The following is a 12,626-nucleotide window of genomic DNA, read 5'->3' as shown; positions in this document are numbered from 1 at the left end:
ATTCTGATCTTATACTTGATATAAAGCTGAAAAAGACATTGATTGTTTGTTTGTTTATTTATTTATTAGTAATACCAAGGAAAGTAGGTCTAGAGGTACCGCTAAGCCCCACAAAAGCGTTTGAATGCGCTAATCTCAGGAATCACTAGACCGATTTGAATTTGTGAGAAATTGGAACAGGTAGAAGTTAGGTTAATTAAAGTGTCTATAGACATTTTTTCTTGTGAAAATTATTTTTGTCTTTCAACAAGTGCCTTTCTTGATGCTAAATATTATTATTACATGTAGGTACTTGGATACGTCTTCGTTTACCAACATACAGAATAAAATAATATTTCTCATAGAAACTATTCGATTACCTTACCGTTTCACTCTTGACTCGGAAACCCGTTTGTTTGGTTTCACATCTCCCATTGTTAGGTGCTATTGTGAGAATCGAGCCGTGTATCGATATTTACATCGATCGTCAATTCTCAGAAATCATGGGAGTGTAAGCCATGGCTGACCTTGGTCAGTGATTTGGTGAACCAAACTTTAGTTAATGTAATTCTGAATGGTACTACAGAGAAATAGTATAAGACAGTCGGTATTTTTGATCATCTCTCTAAAGTATTGAATTACTACTTAAAATCAAGGTTCAGGGTTAAGGAAATAATGAATTTTGAGTACATTCTAGAGGTTTTTTTAGATGGAAGATTATAATAAGGCGACCCCTCCAGCGGCGGCGATTGTCAGACTTCTACTGACCTACCTTTGTTTCTTTTGAAGCACTTTGTGTACCAAATCCGCTGCTACTCCTTGAAGAATCCCGTAGTACCGGCTAAACGTAGTTATGTAAATTAAACGTATATTAAAGATGCTATGTTCTTTTCCACAGAGTGCACTTTAACCTTTGGGCTATTACTGCTAATACTTTGTATTATAATAAGCGCCCACATTACTTATGATAATAATGTGGAAATATGTAAAGTAGGGGGAAAACTTTGCTAGTATGCACCCCGTCTGGCTTTATACTCGCAACTTTAACTAGTGGAAAGTTACGCAACTTTTCATATCCTTAGAAAAAAATCGTTGATCGTCATCTACATGTATAATCTGAGTTTTGTACTTACGCACTACGTAACACCTATTTTACAAGCTTTATTCCAATTTCTTATCAACAACAGTTGTGATGTACTAGCTATCAGCCTTTTCGAATTAATAAGTAGTCAAAGGAATTAATAACAATTGTCCCCTTGCACTCCTTTCCTTGTCCTCTTGCCTGTTTTACTGCCTGGGCAGTAAAACAACTAAAGATATTACTAGAAAGAACCATCATCTCCCGAGCCTTTTTTCCAACTATGTTAGGACTGGCTTTAAGTCTTACTGGATGCGGCTGAATGCCAGTGTTTTATAACAAGCGACTGTCTATACCCCTTGGTTAGACTGGTGTCAGACTTACTGGCATTTAACTACCCGTGAAGACTGCTAAGGATGTTCAATGACAGCTGGGACCTACAGTTTAACGTGCCCTCCGAAACAGTAATTGGTGTCAATGATATAAAGAACCATCATTTGTATAGCTCTTAACACCATACAAACAACAGTTGAAACAAAATCATATTTTATACTCGTACCTATATTCAATATCGCTGTTTTAATTGTTTGCCTTCTACCTACGTGTAACTAGTTTTTGCTGAACCGTCGTAAAAACTTCAAGGAGAAGAATCATTGTCTATACATAATACCTAAGTTTGCACAAAAAACTAGTGATGATTTAACTAATAACCTCTAGTCTTAGACTTGGAATGGAGGTCTTTGGTTTTTTACACCTTGCTGCACGTGAAGTAAATATTTAAGTGAACTAAACGGAGGTTTGCGACGATGGCATAGATATCACACAGAAGTCTAAATGGTGACCTGTAATTGGCTTTCTGTCGTCTATGTCTTCTTTAGTTAAGTCTTCCATAGTGCGTTAAATAAATAAATAAATAAGGCCCTCAAAGACTGGACCTTCTCTCAATGTTTTTCATAAGGCCTAGAAATACCAATTTTCTTCAGAATTACGAAAAGGGCATCCTACCCAACCACCTAACACCTGCAAACACATATAAAAACCTATAATTAAAACCTTAAATGTAACATAATAGCAATTAGAAAGGCATTCATCATTAGACGTTATCAGACCCGCACCACGAATCTCAAATGACAGACGATCCGAATTCTTCCGCATAACTGAATCAATATTAATTGGTACTAAAGCGAGCGTCTGACGGACTCCTTTAATCAATTGGGCCACAAATTACAAGGACTGGTTGCTCGTGACTCATTTGGTTGCTACTCGACAACCTGTTGCATGAGGTTGCGTAACCAATTATTATCTTGTTCGTGTAGGTATGAGATATTGAATTTTAATGTTGGAAGATGATATCGTATTGCGTTTAGAGTGTAGTTGGAGACTGCATTAACACGATGTATGAAGGTGAAATATAACCCATTCTTAAGAGCAATCCTGATAGATAATTAAAAAAAAAATACAATATCTGTTTACTGAAAATATCACAATTAACAAAACTTGCTTGGTAGATTTTTTAATATAAAATCCTTAACAATTTATGTAAAGACAATACGATACACAAATTCTCAATTTAGTTTGAAGCTAACATTTTAAACCTAGCCAATATCCTCCTTCCTTAATACACCAAGAGTTGCATAAAAGCTTTTACTCGTCGACATGTATTCGTCATTCACACGTCGATTCCGCTCCGCTGCAATTCGGTCAACCTTTTGTTTTCAGTTTCCGAACGAATTCGCTCAATTACCCCCGAGGGATGGGGACATTTCGTACATCCGTACGTCGCCAACTCACCTGGATTTGACGTAATTCTCGATCCCTGAAGTTTGGAGATCGATTTTCGATTCGTGAGAATGTGTAACTGTCCCTTGAACTTAAATTCTTTTGAGTTGCCAGTACCTTTACTGTAGTGCTTGCAATACTAGATGATAAAAGTTAGTTCTTCTCGAAAATCGATGAACTGAACGTTCTTTTAAGTTGATGATGATAAACCATTTTATTGAAGTCCGTATTAACCAAGAACATTGCTCGAGTCTTAAGTAAATACTGCTTGAAAAATCATATGTAATCACCGGACCAATCAGATGACCTCATATGTAATTTCTATTCGAAATAATTGAGTATCGCTTTGTCCAATAGAATTTAGTAATTAACTTGGTATAAAGTTGGTTCTGTTGAAAATTCTATATCCAAAAACTATTTGGGTAGCGGATACAAATGACTAAAAACACAGGAAAATCTTTGTAATATCTGCTTAAATTACTCAAGGAAATAACATTAATGTTTTTAGTTCCATAAATATCTTCCTGCTTCGTCACCGTCCCGATATAATTGAACGATGAAGGTAACAAGCACAAACTAAAAACAAAAAACTTACGACGTTTGCATTTGAGTGCAGAAACCAGACCCTGTGGTTTCAATTATCTTACTATCAACATCATCATTAACATACTCCTGCCTTTATGTTACTGTTGCAGCCTTTTTATCGTCCCACTGTTGGGCACAGGCCTCCTCTCACACGGAGAAGGATTGAGCATTAATAACCACGCTTGCTCAATGCGGGTTGGTGATTTCAGACTTTATAGTCCAGGTTTCCTCAAGATGTTTTCCTTCACCTTTTTTATCAGCCATTGGTATCCAAGATACACTTAGAAAGTACGTACAAACTTAGAAAAGTTACATTGGTAGTTGCGTGACCTGAAATCGAACCCACACCCTCATACTTGAGAGGTTGGTCCTTTACCCACTAGGCCACCACGACTTACTAATAAATAAATAAATAAATAAATAAACAAACAAACAATCAATGTCTTTTTCAGCTTTATATCAAGTATAAGATATTCGAGAGGTAGGTTCTTTACCCACTAGGCTACCACAACTCCTGCCTTTATTCCGATTCCATTTGAGGTTATCACATCATGTCTTCTATACCTACTCCTATTTTAAAGTTATGTCACGAGCACATTCATACCGGCCATATCATCATTCTCAATCTAATTATCATTTCTTTGTTTCTTTCCTCCATCCGTCCTTTCCTCCTAACGTTCATTGAATTTCATAGTGTATTTGGAGACTTTATCTCCTCATCAATTCACCTCTTCCTCTATTTCATTCAAATAAAATATCGTATTGTTTATGTAGTTGTTAAATTATAATTAAATTGTACTAGACAGCTATGTCTTGGGAAGTTTGGTTCTTCACCGCTTCTTCTTTCCAGTCATAACACTAGGAAGTGCTAAAAAGGGGAGCTGCCCTATTGTAAATTTTATGTAAAAAAGTGCTAAAAGCTGGTCTACTTTCAATAAACGTCGACTTTAACATGACCGATCATTAATCGGGTCAGTTCAGCGACATACACGAATTCTATTTTGAAGAAAAGCTTGATCCACACCGTTTGTGGTCAGTAGTGTTGTGTGCTTAGCACACCAATAGGTATCTTAATACAAAAATATTTATGAATAATGTCGAAATAAACCTATTAAACGCGTAAGACTTACTTAAACAGGAATACCGCAACTGGAAAAAACCCAAATATATTGTTTACCAGATATTATGCCTACTTATGTACTTAGATGAATTATTATACTTATTACACAAAATAATCTTTGTGTGTTACCAGTGTTTTTTAACGACGTCAAAAATCACCAAATGGCCCCTCCCGCTGTGGGTTAGCAGCGGTGAGGGAGTGTCAGACTCTTACAGACTAAAAACCGTCGTGTTCCGTCGTAGGCCTTTTGTGTTCCAGGGCCGTGGTAACTCTTTCGAACAATCCTGCAGCCCGACAGGTCTTGGCCCTACTGAGCCCCGCTGCCTGACTTAGTAACTTCCTATGGTATGGTAGACAGAGAAGAAATCGATTTATTTTCACAGCACTCATTTTCAGAAATAATCTCCTTATCAACAAACTGCGTGGTTTATATCCTGCTAATAAAGAGCTGAGGGGTATTTCGCTCTCAATATGCCTTTGTTCTGCAGTATAAAATGCTTATTTTGCTTTTACAATCTAGAGCAATCGCATTGTTCTCTGTAGGTAAGCCTGTGCACAAACAGTCCCGTTCATGGCGGAGAAAAAATGCAAATCGTTATTATCGCCGTACAATACTTCGTTGAATGCATGACGTGGTTTACATGTCCCTCGTAACATTCGCGTTCAGATCTGCAGACTTATTAATATTGCTTTTATGTGTAAAGTAAATAAAATGACTACGATTTCTATTTTAATTGGTATTTCAGATTTTACTAAATGAAAACTTACAACAATAGGATGCGTTTCATTATCAATCGCCGAATCAGTGAGAATAAAACATTATTAACTCATTAATGGTCTGTAAGCTATAATCCGAATTGAGTACCACCTCCTTTTTTAGAAGTCGGTTAAAATAATAAAATAACAGAAATCACCGTAAAATTTTACTAAACGAAATTCTAACTTCACATCAAATTCTCCTAGTAGGACCAGCAGCTGATATTTAGTGATGTAACATGTCGATAATTTTGTCGATATTCCGTCTTCACGACAAAATACTCTACAGAGGTCACGGAGTTCAGAGTGTGAGGTGAAACATTTCTGATGCGGTTTCGTTAAATGGCATAGAAGCACAATCCTGGGAAATAAAATCCTGGCCAATGTTGAGAAGCCTTGATATAAGTACTCCAGTAAGAGCGCCGTTAATAGTCCTGTTTGTTTTCATCTCTTCGGTGTCCTGAACGTGCGGTATCACAACTTGGAAGCTCACCGAGTGCGTCATATTACCTGTAAGGGAAAGATATCAATATATCATAAAATCTTTATTCATGTATTTTAACTGACTCTTATTTATAATCCCATACCTAAACCAAGCTTGAAGAACGAGAGAAGTTTGACTGATAAGTAGGTTAGACAGATAAATTATGAAATCTTTAAAAAAATAATATGTGGTTGCAGGTTTTGATTAAGTTTGACTTTGAAAACTATGCGTATTTATACCAGTAGCTAGTGAAAACAAAGTTAAATGAAAATGAATTGTAAATCCTTTGAGCCTGGTAAATGAACTGCAGCAATTACTTGTCGTTTGAACCGTTGCTATAATTTTTACGCCTTCGTCGGTTTACAGTTTCGTCGTCGCCCCAGCCGAAAAAAAACGTCATTTTTTGGACAAAAGTCTCCCCAAAACATTTATAGATATAATATTTTTTATTATAGAAGATTGATTTGGATAGAACTTGGAAGTAATCGGCCGTTCAGTGCTGAACGTAGCCCCCGAATTAACACCAATCAGGTATAGCTTATAAATATATTCCAGTAACATACTGACTGCTTTTTAACCAGATACCGAACAATTTCCCAAGTGATAACGGTGACGAGAGAGGAAGCTAGAACATCATCTTACTGCCCAGGACATATTATAGTGCACAAGCATTTGCGCGAACACAAGTGCACTCACTATTCCTTCACTCTGATGGCCCGATGGGACGACAATCCGACACGACCAGAGAGAGATCAGGCCAGGACCGACATTACTACGCTAATCAATACTTTTGCTGCAATACTTTTGTATGGAACAACATATCCGAACTTCGTTTAGAATCTCTTTTAGATGTGTTTATTACAATTCATTTACGTGCTCAGATGCACTGGTGTATCAATCACCAACTTCCAGGCTCCAGGCAGCTTGGTGAACTGTACCTGACATAGTCCGGTGTTCGATGTAGCAGTATGTGTAGCCTATGAAGGCGCCCACAGCCACGGCGGATGCAGTTATAGTGATAACTGCTATCGCGATAGCCACGCACGTCACCCAACGAGGTTTGCTGGAACAAAATATCAAGAAAATGTCTTCCTACTAATATTACAAAGAGGTAAAATTTGTAAGTTTGTATGTAATGGATAAACTCAAAAATTACTACACCGATTTAAAAATTTCTTATACTGTTGGAAAAATACACTATTCCCGAGTAACAAAGGCTATATTTTATCCCGGTACGGGCAGTAGGTAGTTCCCGCGGGACGCAGGTGAAACCGCGGGAAAAAAGCTAGTTATTTGTAGACGAAATTGCTTAAAATCCAATTGCTTAAATATTGTTATTTATTTATTGTACATAAGAGAGTACATAAGAGGAGTACATAAGAGAGCATATAAGAGAGTACATAATGAACATTATTAATTTATACATTATTTCAATGATGAAAAGGCTTCATTTATTTCCTTGATAGCGCATGACTAATTTTCCGGGGTGTGTGGGTTTCTTCTTCACGGCGCAAAACTGTTGCGCCTGCTTCTTCACTGATGTAGCAATTTATTGCTTCGTTGTTTCACGTAAACGAAGAGTAACGAAACAATCAATTTTATAGCAGAAATATCTACGTACTTCATAATTGGCGTAATGTTTGGTATGATGATTTAATGTAATGTGCTGTCAGCTGTGAACTCCGCCCCTAAGACGACCCAGTGACCAAGCTACCTCCCTGAATTGACTCAAGCTGACTTAAGCTGAATTTTCAGTAAACAAAGCATTGTCGAGGACCAGCAAGACTAAACTAAACTACCTATATACCGTGCCTATATAATATACAAACTAACTTTTTAAGTACTTCTGGCATATCTTCCACTTCCAATATAGTGTAGCCCATCATAGCTAGTGTCTTCTGTCTTGTGACTTCCAAAATATAAAAAAATTATATAAAAAATCTCTAAAAAATATAAACAACGTTAGTCAGGAACATTGACAAAAAATATTTGGCATTGACACGATTTCTTTCAGCACGTTAAACTGAGAACGGCCAGTATTTTCACAACGATAATTTCAACTTAAAAATTGCTATTCATAAATGGAAAGTAAAGTATTTTTATTTTATTTTAAGAACTTATAAAGTTCTGCGATTATATAATGGTATACGTAAGGAAAGCATGCAAACGCTACAGGACCAAAATTAATAAAAACTTTTTAATTAAAATCTCTGTTTTTTTTGTGACACACTTTATTGTCTATGCTTTTTTTTCAACTTTATTGAAGTTTACATTTCATTTTTGTATTTGTGTTTATTTTTTATTTTATTTATTTTTTTATTCGAAGTATATTTTATTATATACTTATTAACATGTGTGGCGGTTGTTCCGCTGCGTGTGGCAACCAAATTGGGAATGTAGTATACGTCCTTGAAAAGTAAGTTATTTTTCAAAATATTTTTTTACCAATAGGTATTTCATCATATTTTAGGTTTGTTTAACTATCTCATTTTATCTTTGGTGCTAGTTAGCTAGGTTAACATAGGCACTTATAACCTTATTTCAGATTAGCATCCTTTGCCGCGCTAACAGCAATTGTGTTATGCATCATAACCACAGTCGCCATTTCTCTGGGCCTAGGGGTCGGACTCGGCTACAATTATTGCTACGTTGACTTGAAAGTTATGACAGGTACAAATGAAATGTTTGCTCTGCTTTTTAAACTTACTAGCCGTTTTCCCTCGTACCGTGGGAATTACTGCCCGGACCAAGATAAAATATAGTCTATGTTTTCTACACTACCTGTGGAGAATTTTTCAAAACGGCTTGTAGTTTCGGAGCATCAAACAAAAAAAATATTTCCTCTTTATTATATTAGCATAGAAGCATATATAGCATAGATTTAGGGTCAGCAAAATATGTTTCACAGTCCTATGTTTTGTATACTTAACTTACATGTATAGGTACTGAATAACATGCGTTCTCATTCTAATCTTTCAGAGGAGCCACTAGCAGCAAACTCAGCAAATTTATTAAGGACGATGGAGGAACCTACAGATCTACCACCAAATTTCAGGCGGTCTCAGGGCACATCAGCTCGGCGAACAATGGCATTGCCGCCGATTAAAAATACCATGGCATTGCCACTAAACGGGGAATACGACTTTCCCTCGTTGATATCGAAGCTGAGGTCCCGCAACAAAAATGTTACCCTAGAATTAATTACGTGATTTATTGATCATGTATTCTATGGTGCTTTCATATTTTGTAGTTATTTATTTGTCTACTTTTTATACTTTATATTTTGTTTAACGTTTATACTTTATATTTTGTTTATAATTTATATTTTGTTTTACGTTTATACTTTATATTTTGTTTTGCGTTTATACTTTATATTTTGTTTTACGTTTATACGTTTATTTTAATGGTTTACACTTTTTATTATTGTAATTCGTCTATTCATTTATATACACATTATTTACATTTTTAAATATTAAATATAAAAAAAAACATTTAAAGATTTTATTATTTACATAGTTTTTCTGTGATCTTGCTGAGAAGTACCAATACTTTAATTTTTGTGGGGGCATGGTTGTTTGAAAGAATTACCGCTATCCTGGTACATGAAGCGCTCCAGAAGGAACATCATTCTCATGTTACGACCCTTCCACACGGCAGTCCAGTTTTTTCCAGGATCCCGTTTTCTGTAGGATCCCGTTTGATCGCAAAAGATATCATATGCTAGTGTTCACACGAGCAAACCGCATGCAGGATCCTGCAAAATGCTGTTTCCGGTCGATTTGTGCAATTCGGTTTTGTCACTTGAAACTGGATCGTTCGTCCAGTAAAAAGCGGGATCCCGTTAAATGACACATATATTTCTATAGTAGTGTTCACACGGCTGTGGCGTGTGATTTTTGCTGGACACTGTTTTTTGAGGGAAAGTGATTTACAAAAATACCTAAAGTCGAGTGTTGTGTCACGATAGGATGAACCCAGAATCTTCTATTTCGCTGCCGACGCGACGAGACCGATAATACCAATAGACTAGCAAAGTATTCACGTCCATTTCGCCTGATCACTAGCGTAGGAATGGTCAAAAAACAGGATACAGCCCTTTCACACGGCAGTCCAGTTTTGCGGGACCGGCCTTCCTGAAAAACTGAACTACGTGTGAACACAGCGTCCGTTTTTGCAGGATCCAGTAAAATGTCGGTCTCGCAAAACTGGACTGCCGTGTGAAAGGGCTGTTACATCCACAGCGGAAAATCATTAGAACAATTTTTCTGGAGGAACTTTTGGGTTATCTTTGTGATTTTATAGATAAAGAGGATGTAAAAGAAAACGGCTTTTGTTGATAGATTAAATTATTGAGTGCTTCAGTTTCGTACTGAAAACCTTGTAGATATTAAAAAGACTCAATAAGGGAGCCGTGCTTGAGGCAGCTGTGCAAAAGAGGTACCGCTTAACTACCCATAGAAATCTTATTGTCTATTCTCTATTCGTTTATTATATATACACCTGTCATAAATAAATGACAAACGACAAACTCATCGGTCATCTTTGAACATGAGATGTGAGATAACGATTACGACTCAAACATTTTTGGTCTATTAGTTTTCTTTTCAGTGTGTGTGCAATAACATAAATATTATCGAAATGGGGTCGTTAATAAGTTTGTTGTCAAATGTTATGTATTTATCCGAAAAGTAAGTTTAAATACTTTTTTTTCGTAATCAATTCATATTCATTTTTACAATGAATTAGATGAATTGCCGTTTTGCAAAATACTGCAGTTATGTAGGACTTGCATCCATTTGAGGAGCGGAATTAATTGAAAAAAAAACCGATTCTATGCATGTCAGCATTGTAAGGACAATATGTAATTCTTTTGTATGTATATCTAGTCGTCTAACTCCACCTAAACGGCTGGACGGTATCACCCACGTCACGAGAGAAGTACTCCACACCACCCGGATTTTTTTGTACCTACACACTCACAAGTTGTTGCTTATAAAATATAAATGTTATGTGATGGGGTCCAGGATAGTTTGAAAGAAACAACGGAAGCCGCTAGGTGGCGTTGTTATTGGTGACCCTGTCCTGTCCCATAGACTGATGATGCTAATTCAAAGATCAATGATAAGAGTTCCTTTGGTTGTATTACTAGTTGGACAGCCTTATGAGTCCTAGGTGGTCCATGAAAACGCAGATTTTAATTAAACTTTTATTTTTTAGGTTAACAATGTATTTGGCGTGTACAGGATTAGTAACTTGTTTGGTGATCACGTTTATTGTTAGTTTGGGAATGGGCGTCGGTCTCGGATACAATTACTGCTTCGTGGATCTGAAGACCAAAGTCAAATATGGTATCACGTTAATAAATTATTTTACTTTTTCTTCATAGGAATTATAGGTTTCATGGATAAACACTTTCTTGCTAAGTTGACATTTCGCTTGCGCTGGTTTATAACCTGCGTCACAATCACACTTTTGTATATTTTTACAGTTCCAAGTCATTATCAATACAAAGGAAGTGCTCGGTATCCTTACGTAAGAGAAGGAGCACCAGATCCCCTGACACAAACCAGAGACGAAGCAGAAGAAGATAGTTTAAGATATCGGATAGCACCACCAGAAGAAGAAGACATAGAGAGCACAACTTTTCTTAACATGTTGATGGTACAGCTTGGCAATAATGCGACTCCATTTTTTGTATATAAAACGTCGACACCTGTTGATAACGATGATGACGACTTCACAGTTACTCCGTCAAATACAACTTCCATTGCTAACGCCTCACGCGAGAGTGCTGAGGATTATAGTGAGACTACTGTTTCTAGTTTAGAAGACAATATTAACGAACTTGACGAGCCTACCCCAGAGGCTCCGATTAATAGTAATAATTCTAACATTAAGAGAGTAAAGAAACTTGTCATACCAGTCAATAGTTTAGACTTGATTAATCTTCTATCCAAACTAAAAGCCGAAAACAAAAACTATTCACTCGAGATTGTTACAACCTGATAATGTTTATTTTTAAGCTATTTACAACGTTTTTGAACGTTTTTTTTATGTGAATCTGTTGATATTTTACGTTTATATTTTAAGTTTTGTAGTGATGCTCATTTATTAATTTTATAGTTTATCATTTTTGTCCATTTAAATATATTTTTTATTTGTATGCAGTATATTTACAAGGTTTTTGATTTTAATATGAATCTGCTATGTGATATTTTTATATACACACTTAAGTTTTGTAGTGAGGCTCATTTATTGATTTTTTAGTTTGTTATTGTACAAATATATTTTTAATTTGTATTCAGTTTTTTTATTGTTCTGTTACTTAAATATTGAATCGCTACTTCCTTATCAATGTCATGTTTCCAAACCCTCATTTTGCAGCATTTTTACATAATGTTCATGAATCGACAACTGACAATTGAAGGGGTAAGTGGACAAAGGTGTTATCTGACAAAACTGAAAAAATCGAGTTTTTTGCATAGACATAGGTTTTAAGTGACGATAATTCGACTGATGGGCTCAAAATATAAAATTTTTATTCATATCCAGAAATACAGACCCTAGCAAAGGTGTTAACAACCAAATGTGCATACATTTAAAGTAAAAAATAAAAATATTAAAAATATTTTCTTTCTGTTATAAAATCTAGTAAGAAATGATATTTTAAAAAGGATTGACACTTCAGACTTTCCCCCCCTTCAATTAACATCCTGGAAAGATTTGCATTCTTGTTACAAAGTGTGATAGAGACCAGGCAACTACACAAAGATCGGGCTAGTGCAGCCCCAACTTTGGACTGGAGGGTACATATCTCCCGAGAGTCAGAACTGACGTGAACGTGA

The 12,626-nt window shown here is 36.0% G+C and overlaps 3 protein-coding genes across 3 annotated transcripts; 2 read left to right on the top strand and 1 right to left on the bottom strand.

The window, feature by feature from the left end:
• Positions 1–5,598: 5,598 nt before the first annotated feature.
• On the bottom strand, positions 5,599–7,667 carry LOC124637878. Its single transcript, XM_047174603.1, has 3 exons — positions 7,615–7,667; positions 6,720–6,844; positions 5,599–5,807 (listed from the first exon to the last, which is right to left on the bottom strand). The coding sequence occupies exons 1-3, from the start codon at positions 7,665–7,667 to the stop codon at positions 5,599–5,601; spliced, it is 387 nt and encodes a 128-aa protein (XP_047030559.1).
• Positions 7,668–7,834: 167 nt separating this feature from the next.
• LOC124637876 lies at positions 7,835–9,015 on the top strand. The gene is made up of 3 exons (XM_047174602.1): positions 7,835–8,197; positions 8,327–8,451; positions 8,761–9,015. Exons 1-3 carry the CDS (start codon positions 8,133–8,135, stop codon positions 8,988–8,990), a joined length of 420 nt encoding a protein of 139 aa, XP_047030558.1. The 5' UTR covers positions 7,835–8,132; the 3' UTR covers positions 8,991–9,015.
• A 1,404-nt stretch (positions 9,016–10,419) lies between these two features.
• On the top strand, positions 10,420–11,787 carry LOC124637879. The gene is made up of 3 exons (XM_047174604.1): positions 10,420–10,469; positions 10,999–11,129; positions 11,270–11,787. Exons 1-3 carry the CDS (start codon positions 10,420–10,422, stop codon positions 11,785–11,787), a joined length of 699 nt encoding a protein of 232 aa, XP_047030560.1.
• The last annotated feature ends 839 nt before the right edge of the window (positions 11,788–12,626 follow it).

The sequence above is a fragment of the Helicoverpa zea genome, chromosome 16, assembly GCF_022581195.2.
Source record: "Helicoverpa zea isolate HzStark_Cry1AcR chromosome 16, ilHelZeax1.1, whole genome shotgun sequence".
NCBI lineage: Eukaryota > Metazoa > Arthropoda > Insecta > Lepidoptera > Noctuidae > Helicoverpa > Helicoverpa zea.
The sequence above is the reverse complement of the archived record's forward strand: the minus strand, read 5'-3'. Positions and strand labels throughout refer to the sequence as shown.